Source organism: Vulpes vulpes, chromosome 8 (assembly GCF_048418805.1).
Source record: "Vulpes vulpes isolate BD-2025 chromosome 8, VulVul3, whole genome shotgun sequence".
NCBI lineage: Eukaryota > Metazoa > Chordata > Mammalia > Carnivora > Canidae > Vulpes > Vulpes vulpes.
Genome location: NC_132787.1, coordinates 5,343,812 through 5,353,145, shown reverse-complemented (window position 1 = coordinate 5,353,145; position 9,334 = coordinate 5,343,812). Strand labels below are relative to the sequence as shown.

At 59.1% G+C, this 9,334-nt stretch overlaps 1 protein-coding gene across 2 annotated transcripts; it reads left to right on the top strand.

Moving 5' to 3' along the window:
• The first annotated feature begins 2,151 nt into the window (after nucleotides 1–2,151).
• Nucleotides 2,152–5,658, top strand: PRPH (peripherin). Of its 2 annotated transcripts, none has more exons than XM_072765381.1 (9): nucleotides 2,152–2,808; nucleotides 3,150–3,210; nucleotides 3,398–3,493; nucleotides 3,871–4,038; nucleotides 4,124–4,249; nucleotides 4,326–4,546; nucleotides 4,644–4,693; nucleotides 4,921–5,000; nucleotides 5,243–5,658. In XM_072765381.1, exons 1-9 carry the CDS (start codon nucleotides 2,267–2,269, stop codon nucleotides 5,306–5,308), a joined length of 1,410 nt encoding a protein of 469 aa, XP_072621482.1. In that variant the 5' UTR covers nucleotides 2,152–2,266; the 3' UTR covers nucleotides 5,309–5,658. The 2 variants fall into 2 exon arrangements, with proteins under 2 accessions (XP_072621482.1, XP_072621481.1); XM_072765380.1 differs by having other exon boundaries at nucleotides 5,240–5,658.
• The last annotated feature ends 3,676 nt before the right edge of the window (nucleotides 5,659–9,334 follow it).

Genomic DNA, 9,334 nt, shown 5'->3' with positions numbered 1-9,334 from the left:
CGCCCAAGGGGCTTCTATGCTACTCTCAAAGGCCCAGATCTACCAGCAGCTCCCTAAAAAGAGCCTGGGAAGGACCAGCTCGGACTCCCCGTTTGCTCCCCATGGACAGCAGACTGGGGCAGGGCAGGGCCGAGGCTGGGGTCCAGGGGCTCCAGGCCAGGGGCAGCTGAGCCTATGGCTGTGGCAGGGAGCACCAAAGCTTCCCCAGCATCCCCTCCACTCCCATCCCCACCCCCCACATGCACACAGATACACACAGCTGCCAAGCCCCTACCCCCAGCCTGGGCTGCACCCTACCCCTCTCCACTCCTACAAGTCAGGGGGACAGGCCCAGGTTGAACCATCCTGTCCCCTCTCTCCCATCCTCCCTCTTCCCATTCCCCTGGCAACCAAACCAGACCCATCAAGGAGAAGGACCTGGCAGCTGTGCAGGGAGAGACTAATGGCCCGGAAGGAAGGAGGGGCCTGGAGTGAGAAGGAAGGCGGTAGGGATGTGAGCAGGCGGGCGTTGGCCCATCTCGGAGGACGCACAAAGGAGGGGAGGCTCCTCAGCCCTGCAATGCTGAGGAGCTGGCTGGCCAAGGAGCCGCCCTCCTCACCCCCTCACCCAGAGATCCAGCCTGGAGTCCCAAACCTGCCTCCCCAGATGCCCCACTCTTGTCCTCAGGGCCTGAGGTGGACCTGCCCGTGCTGGAAAGCCCTGGAGTCCCGGCAGCAGCAGCAGCCCCATGGCTCCTGGCAAACCCAGCAGGCCTCAGCACCCCGGCTCCTGCAGACCGTCTGAGCTGCCTCAGTCCTCTCCGGGGCAGCCTGTGCCTGAGTTCTGGAAGCCGCAGACATGCAAAGGCCAGACATCAGCCTTCCCGATAACTGGGGCGGGGGAGGGCAGGAAGGGACGTGTGACTGTGAGTGTGGTGTGTGTGCACATAGGTAATGGGGTGCTATGACGCACATGCATCCGTTTGTGTGCACAGGCTTGTGGATCTGCTTTGGGGCCTTCTCTCTCCTCTTTTCAGTCCCTGGACCACTTGCGATGGGCACTTTCTCTTTCTGCATCTCTTCCCCATCCAGCCCCACCCCTCCCTGGGACCTGCAGCTCCTCAATACTGGTAACCGGTCCCTGCCAGTCCGTTCATCTCTCAGCCTTGGCAGCGGCTGCAGCCCCTCAGCCCCCTCCCCTTCCCACCTCAGGAATTGCTGTGCTTCCCGTAAGGCCCATGACTGAGCAGCAGTTGGTTGGGGGAAGGGAGAGAGAATCCAGTAAAGCCAGACGGCCTACAACTGGCTCATTCAGCTCAGCCTCTGGCAGGGCACAGACCCTCCTGGGAGGGACCCGAGTGGGGTCCAGGCCGCCTCTGCGTGCCCACCCTGCTGGGGCCTGCTTGGATCGGGGTTTGGAAGCTGTGTCTTTAAGGCTGAGACAGCAGCAGGCAAGCCCCTGGCCCAGTGTCCAGAGGAGGGGGAGGGGGAATGGCCAGTGCATTAGCGGAGGAGCTGGCGCCAGGCAGCAGACCTCCACAGGGCCCTGGGGAATACGGAAGGACCAGCCTTCCCCCACCCCCCTTGGCTCCCTCTGCCCTCCTGTCCCTCCATTTCTCCCCGGGTGTGGTAACAGAGGGGTAGCCCATAGCAGGTAGAAGCTGGGCCTAGCCCTTCAGGGGACAAGTAGAGGCACAGGCCCTGGGGCCTAGGCCAGGCCAACTCTCCATCCAGCGGGGCCACCTCCTACGGCTCAGGTGCCCGAAGCCTGCCCTTTAACCCCTGTCCTCCTCTGCCCCTATTCTTTTTTTTTTCTTACTGAGATACCACTGACCACACGTTCTATACTAACCGCAGGTGGACAGTGTAGTGATTCTACATTTGCGCATCTCCGACCTTTAACAGCTCTCGCAGGCAGGAACCCCAGCTCCTGTCAGGCTCTCCCGCCCACGCTCCAGCTCTGACGCTGACGCTGGAAGGTGCCGACCCCCAGCCGGCCTGCGGGTGGCCGGTGGTCCGGGCCCTGCTTCCTTCCCGCCGGCAGCAGGGGAACGGAGGAGGCCAGGCCGGGCGCTGCGCAGGGAGCCAGGGTGCGGCTCTCCCGCCGCCCGCAGGGGTGGGGCGTCCCCCTGCCCACAGAGACCCGCCGCCAGGCCAGTGGGAGGAGCTGCCCGGGCCCCCCCGAGCCCCCCCCGAGCCCGCAGGCCTATAAAGCCGCCTCGCCCGGGCTGCAGCTCCTTCCCAGCTCCCCACCTGCTCCGCCCGCGGTGACTGCCCGGCCACCACCATGAGCCACCCGTCGGGCCTCCGGGCCGGCGTCAGCGCCACCTCCTACCGCCGCACCTTCGGGCCTCCGCCCTCACTGTCCCCCGGGGCCTTCTCCTACGCGTCCAGCTCCCGCTTCTCGAGCAGCCGCCTGCTGGGCTCGGCGTCCCCCGGCTCCTCCGTGCGCCTGGGCAGCTTCCGCGGGCCCCGGGCCGGCGCGGGCGCCCTCCTGCGCCTGCCCTCGGAGCGCCTCGACTTCTCCATGGCCGAGGCCCTCAACCAGGAGTTCCTGGCCACGCGCAGCAACGAGAAGCAGGAGCTGCAGGAGCTCAACGACCGCTTCGCCAACTTCATCGAGAAGGTGCGCTTCCTGGAGCAGCAGAACGCGGCCCTGCGCGGGGAGCTGAGCCAGGCCCGGGGCCAGGAGCCGGCGCGCGCCGACCAGCTGTGCCAGCAGGAGCTGCGGGAGCTGCGCAGGGAGCTGGAGCTGCTGGGCCGCGAGCGCGACCGGGTGCAGGTGGAGCGCGACGGGCTGGCGGAGGACCTGGCGGCGCTCAAGCAGAGGTCAGGGGCAGGGCCGGCCCGGCGGCCGTCGAGGCGGCTGCTGCTCGCCCCGCTCGCTCCCCTCCCCCCCCCCCCCCCCGCCGCCCGGGCGCGTGCGGGCAGCAAGGTGGCCCGCGGGCTCTGCGCGCCCCCAGCGCCCCGCGGACTCCCCGGGGAGGGAGGGAGGGAGGGGGGTGTTATGGGTCTGCCCGGTGCATCCGGGGCTCCCATCTCCGCTCCCAGCCCTTTAGGGAGAAGGTGGGCCTCGGGCAGCTCCCGGGGTCCTGGACACTTGCAGCCTCTGCCCTAGCCCCGGGGGCGCGGGGACCCTGCGGCCCAGCCGCCCCCATTCTTCCTGCCAGGCTGGAGGAGGAGACGCGCAAGCGGGAGGATGCGGAGCACAACCTCGTGCTCTTCCGCAAGGTGAGCGCGGGCCCCAAGTCGGCTGTCGCCCCGCTTCTACCCCGCCTTTGCCTCTGGGGAGGCCTGTGCGGGCGCCAGGAGGCGACCCGAAGCCTCCAGAGACTGGCAGGCAGGGCCTGGCCCTTCCTGGCCCTGAGCAGCCCCTCCCTGCTCTTGAACCCCCTCCCCACCCCGCCACCCCCTTAAGGACGTGGACGACGCCACCCTGTCCCGCCTGGAATTAGAGCGCAAGATTGAGTCCCTGATGGATGAGATTGAGTTCCTCAAGAAGCTACATGAGGAGGTAGGTGGACTCGGGGGTCGGGGAGCCTTCAAAGGCTGCAGGTGGCCTCGCTGGCGCCGGAAGGCGGGCGCCGGAGAAGCCTGGCGCGGGGAGCGGAGGACTTGGCCTGGGGAAGAGCAGCGCCTCAACCCACCCCCCTCTACAGGTGGTTTGACTCCCACCCCTGCGCCACCTGGTGGCGCGCCGCGGAGCTGCACCCCTTAACTTGGCCGCGGGCTTGGGGCGTACGCGGGCGCAGGCCGCGCAGTCCTACGCGCGCTGCACTCCCTGGCGCCCCCTTCTGCTCACTCGAGAGTTTTCCCTCTTTGCTGAGTGAACCGCGCGGCCCGCGTGGGGTCCGCGCGGCAATCTCAGCAACTCGGTGTCCCGGGCGGCAGGAGCTGCGGGACCTGCAGGTGAGCGTGGAGAGCCAGCAGGTGCAGCAGGTCGAGGTGGAGGCCACCGTGAAGCCCGAGCTGACCGCCGCGCTGCGGGACATCCGCGCGCAGTACGAGAGCATCGCGGCGAAGAACCTGCAGGAGGCCGAGGAGTGGTACAAGTCCAAGGTGCGCAGCCGGGCCGGCCCCGGCGAGTGCGGGCCGCGGGGAGGCGCGTCCCCCGGCTCACGGCCGCCCGCCTCGCACCCCCCAGTACGCGGACCTGTCCGACGCCGCCAACCGGAACCACGAGGCCCTGCGTCAGGCCAAGCAGGAGATGAACGAGTCCCGACGCCAGATTCAGAGTCTGACGTGCGAGGTGGACGGGCTACGCGGCACCGTGAGTCCCGGGTTCGCGCCCCGGGGGTGGGGGGTGGAGGGTGAAGGCTGCCCCGCAGTGACCCCCCTGCCCCCAGAACGAGGCGCTGCTCAGACAGCTGCGGGAGCTGGAGGAGCAGTTTGCCCTGGAGGCCGGCGGGTACCAGGCGGGCGCCGCGAGGCTCGAGGAGGAGCTGCGACAGCTCAAGGAGGAGATGGCCCGGCACCTGCGCGAGTACCAGGAGCTCCTCAACGTCAAGATGGCCCTGGACATCGAGATCGCCACCTACCGCAAGCTGCTGGAGGGCGAGGAGAGCAGGTGGGGGGCAGGGCTGCGGGGGGGAGGGGCGGCGGCAGGGGGGGAGGGGGGGGCCGCCGCGCCCGCCCGCGTCGCTGACTGCCTGCCCGGCTCCCAGGATCTCCGTGCCAGTCCACTCCTTCGCGTCCTTGAGTATGAAGACGAGCGGTGAGTCTCCCACGCCCGGCTTCCAACCTGCCTGTCCCCCTGTCCACTTCTGCCCTGACCAGACTCTCGCCGGGGCTCTGCTCAGGGATGGATTCTGTGCAGGAGCTACTGAGGCCCGGTCCACACTCGCGCCTGCTCCTCACGCCCCGCCACCCCCTCCCCTCATAGATGAGAGTGAGGACACTCCAAGCCTCCTCTCCTCCACCCCCTCATCCCACTCTTTCCAGTGCCTGAGGTGGAGCCTCCGCAGGACAGCCACAGCAGGAAGATGGTTCTGATCAAGACCATTGAGACCCGGGATGGGGAGGTGAGATGGACCACTTGAGCCTGGGGCCCCATCATCGCCCATATTATTTCTGGCTGCAGCTGATTTTAGAGTATGGTGGGTTAGTGGTCTTTGGGGGCGGGAGGGAGACAGGGAGATAGAGATGTGGGTGGATAGTCAGGAGCCTGGGCTGGTTTTGCTGGAGGAGAGGGCATGCCCCAAAGGAGAGGGGAGGAGGGTGGTGCTGAATGGTTTGTGCCCTTCACATGCCTTGCCCCCAGCAGGTGGTGACTGAGTCCCAGAAGGAGCAGCGCAGTGAGCTGGACAAGTCTTCTACTCACAGCTACTGACCGCATTGGTCTGGTGCTCCCTGACACCGCCCTAGGCCTACTCCAAGCCCCAGACCCTAACACCAGTACTGAATTAGTCCTCTCTTGCTCTGCATGTGTCTAAGGGATGACGCAAGTCACCCCTTCCCTGGCCTGTGGCCAAGCCCTACCCAGCCAGCAGTAGCTGGCCCTTCCCTCCCTTCCCTGACACATATTTATATATATGACCAGTATGTTCCCCTTATCTCGTCCTAGTAAGAGGCCAGCAATCCCCAGAACAAGTCTACTGCCATTCATTACCCCATGACCAGTGGAGTGGGCCAGGGTCTGAGTTTCACTTTTGAATCAAATAAAACTGCTGTCAAGAGAAACCCGTCCAGTGCATTTGTGTCTGTGGCAGTGGGGGTGCCTGTGGGGAGGGGGCTCAGCAGTATTTTCCCCTGGTCTCTAGTCATTCCTTTTCTACATCCCATACCTTGGCATCTGTGGCTCCTATCTACCCTTCTTCTAGTTCTACATCTGTTCCTTCTCAACTTCTGTTTGCCAGCTGCAGCCCTGAATGTCCACATGCCTCCTGGGTATGCCAGAGGTCCCTCAAACTCAACATGTCCAAAACAGAGCTCCTCGTTTCCCTCTCTGCCTGAGGTCAGAGAGGTCATGTTCTTCCTTCAGGGTTCCCTACTCCAGAAGAAGGCACCACTAAGGACTTCTGCCGCCAAATTAGAACACCTCATCTTCTACCTCTTTCTTTTCTTCACCTACCCCCACCACCCAATTCTGTTAATTCTACTTTTTAACTCTTGCAAGTCTGTCAACTTCTCCCCATCCCTGCTGCCACCACCCTAGTCCAGGCCACCATCGTCTTTTGCCTGGGTCACCTTATCTCCCTCAGAGGTCCTCTTTCTCCTGGCCTAACCCTGCCACCCACCTAAACCTACCGGACACACTTGACCAGCAAATCATTCTGCTGCCATCACTACCCACCCTGCTTGAAAATGTCTACTTCTATAATCTCCTCCAACTCTACTCAATACTGCCTTTGCCTTCAAGTCAAAATCCATTTCTGAGTTGTTGTTTTTTTTAAAGATTGTATTTATTGACTCATGAGAGACACACAGAGAGAAGCAGAGACACAGGCCGAGGGAGAAGCAGGCTCCATGCAGGGAGCCCAATGCGGCACTTGATCCCGGGACCATGGGATCATGCCCTGAGCCGAAGGCAGTGCTAAACCGCTGAGCCACCTGGGCTGCCCACCATTTCTGAGTTTAAAATTATCTTTTTCCACTCAATTATCATGCTACATGCAGGGAGTAAGCCAGAGTCCCTGCTCTCAAAGAGCTCCCGGTCTGGGGTAGTGGAGAGAGATGCCAAGCAGGTCCTTCCAGTCCTGGGAAGAGCGCTGGGACTGGGAAAGAAGATGACATTGTGGGGACATGAAGAAGAGCATCTAATCCAGCCTTGGAGTAAAGGCACAGCTTCCCCAAGGAGGTCCCATCACGCTGAAGAACAAGCAGGAGTTATTCAGGCAAAGCAGGGAGGGGAGGAGGCTTTCTAGGTAGAATAAGTCAGGAGGCAAGGGAGAGCCAGTTTGGGAACTGGAAGTAGCTATATAATTCTGGAATGAAGAATGGAAAGGAGGAATGGCGCTGAGGTTGGAAGATGACATGAGGGCTGGGCCAGGCAGGACCTCACGGGCTGGATGAAGGCCTTCTGAACACATCCTAAGGAAAAGGGAAGAACATGGTCTCATCAGGAGGGTGAAGCATTCAGATCTGCATTTCAGAAAGATCACTCTCACGGTGGCATCCAGAAGCCATTAGGAGACTGAGAACATGGGTCATGAAACATCGTGATATAAATTACTGGGTCAAGACCAACATCTTAAAAAAAGAATATAAAGTGTAAGGGAGTGGTGAAACTTTTTATTTTTTTATTTTTATTTTTTAAAAATATTTTATTTATTTATTCACGAGAGACACACAGAGAGAGAGGCACAGACACAGGCAGAGGGAGAAGCAGGCTCCATGCAGGGAGCCCAATGTGGGACTCAATCCTGGGACTCCAGGATCACACCCTGGGCCAAAGGCAGACACTCAACCACTGAGCCACCCAGGTGTCCTGGTGAAACTTTTTAATGTATTTATATACATGTATATTGGCTTGCCATACAAGATGTTTTTTTTTTTTTTTTTTATCTTGGATTGTGGTAAAAAAAATTTTTTTTGAAAAACAAAACAACCTAGATTTGAACATGTTTAAACACTGGGGAGAATTTGAAAGAATCAAGTTGTCATGGGTGGACCCAGACATCTATTGAAATGACACAAACTCAGACGTGGCTGTGATCGAAGAGTTTTAGGAAAACTCCAAATCCAATTCTAACCAAGGGGGATCAGATGTTAACCTCAAGAAGACAGGACTGGGATTTGATCGTAATTAAGAAAGCTTATATCACATTGATTTTATTGTACTCAGCTTGTTGGAAGCACGGAGATAGTTCCCATGACATCTACAAGAAGGTCATCTCAAAAGCAAGGAGGTGGCCACATTGATTTAGTGTTCCTAGAAGGAACCGGATGTGGTGGGCACGTCCCCTGGGTCCCAGGGATAGTTCCTTAGGGGCCACCTGCAGTGGGTGGAAGGAGCTCGGTTATCCGCACTGCAAAGGACAGAGATTAACCAAACATCTCAGGCAAAGGGGAGTGACTTGGGAGCTTACGCAGAGAAATTGGGGCACAGAGAATTGCAGCTGCCTGGGGTAGAGTGGGAGTGGCTTCACAGGAGGCCAGAACTGCCTAGGTCACCTGGCCTCCCAGGAGGAATGGACTCTGCAGCCCCTCAGGCCTCACCCAGCCTGACAAGTGGCAGAAAAACCCCTCAGCAGCAGGAGCACACTGCTCCCTGCTCGAGGGTCCTACTGCCTCTATTGCTCCCACCACAATGGGTACAGGACTTCACCCTCCATCCAGCCTGGCTTTTGCTTACTCATGGTTCCTTCTATTCTTTTTTTAAAGATTTTATTTATTTATTTGAGAAAAAGAGAGAGAGAGAGAACACGAGCAGTGGGGAAGGGTAGAGGGAGAAGCAGACTCCCTGCTGAGCGGGGAGCCTGATGCGGGGCTCATCCCAGGACCCCAGGATCATGCCCTGAGCTGAAAGCAGGTGCTTAACCCACTGAGTCTCCCAGGTGCCCTCATGGTTCCTTCTTATTTATGGCTTCAATTGTCCTATGGCTTCCATGACCTAAGAGCAATTGCATGCTGACTTCTGGGGCTTTCTTTGGTTCTGCTTTCACTTCCTGTCACAGAAGATACCCACTTTACTAGCTTTTACAGATTAGTTGACATTTCCTATTGCTTTTGTGAGACATACCAACAAATGTCCAAAACACTGAGCCCTTGGGGTGGACAGGGGGCTCTCTTTCATCCCCTGGGCACTTCAGCTCCCACCCATTAACAAATACTGGAAAGTGCACAGCAATTGTTGGCTCTCTTTGTTCCTAAACCTGTTTTGTTATATAATCCCACAGTTTAACCAACTATTTTTTTAAAACTCATCAAAGAATGTGAAAAGTACAATTTTAATTTTAACGGATAGCATGGGGATTAAGAATCTGCTTTTAGGGATCCCTGGGTGGCGCAGCGGTTTAGCGCCTGCCTTTGGCCTAGGGCGCAATCCTGAAGATCCGGGATCGAATCCCATGCTGGGCTTCTGGTGCATGGAGCCTGCTTCTCCCTCTGCCTGTGTCTCTGCCTCTCTCTCTCTCTCTCTGTGTGTGACTATCATTAAAAAAAAAAAAAAAAAAAAAAAAGAATCTGCTTTTAAATCTTGGATCTTTATCTACTAGATGCATGACTCTGGGAAAGACACTTCGCCTCTCTTTGCCTCCCCAGTCTTCTCATCTGTAAAATGGAGACAACTATAGCAAGCTACTTCACAGGATTATTGTGAAGAATAAATGAGACGATTCATGCAGGGTTGAGTGGTCTTGGCTATCCCGTAGGCAGGAGACTGAGGGGACACGGTTCAGAATATGGCCTCCCAGGT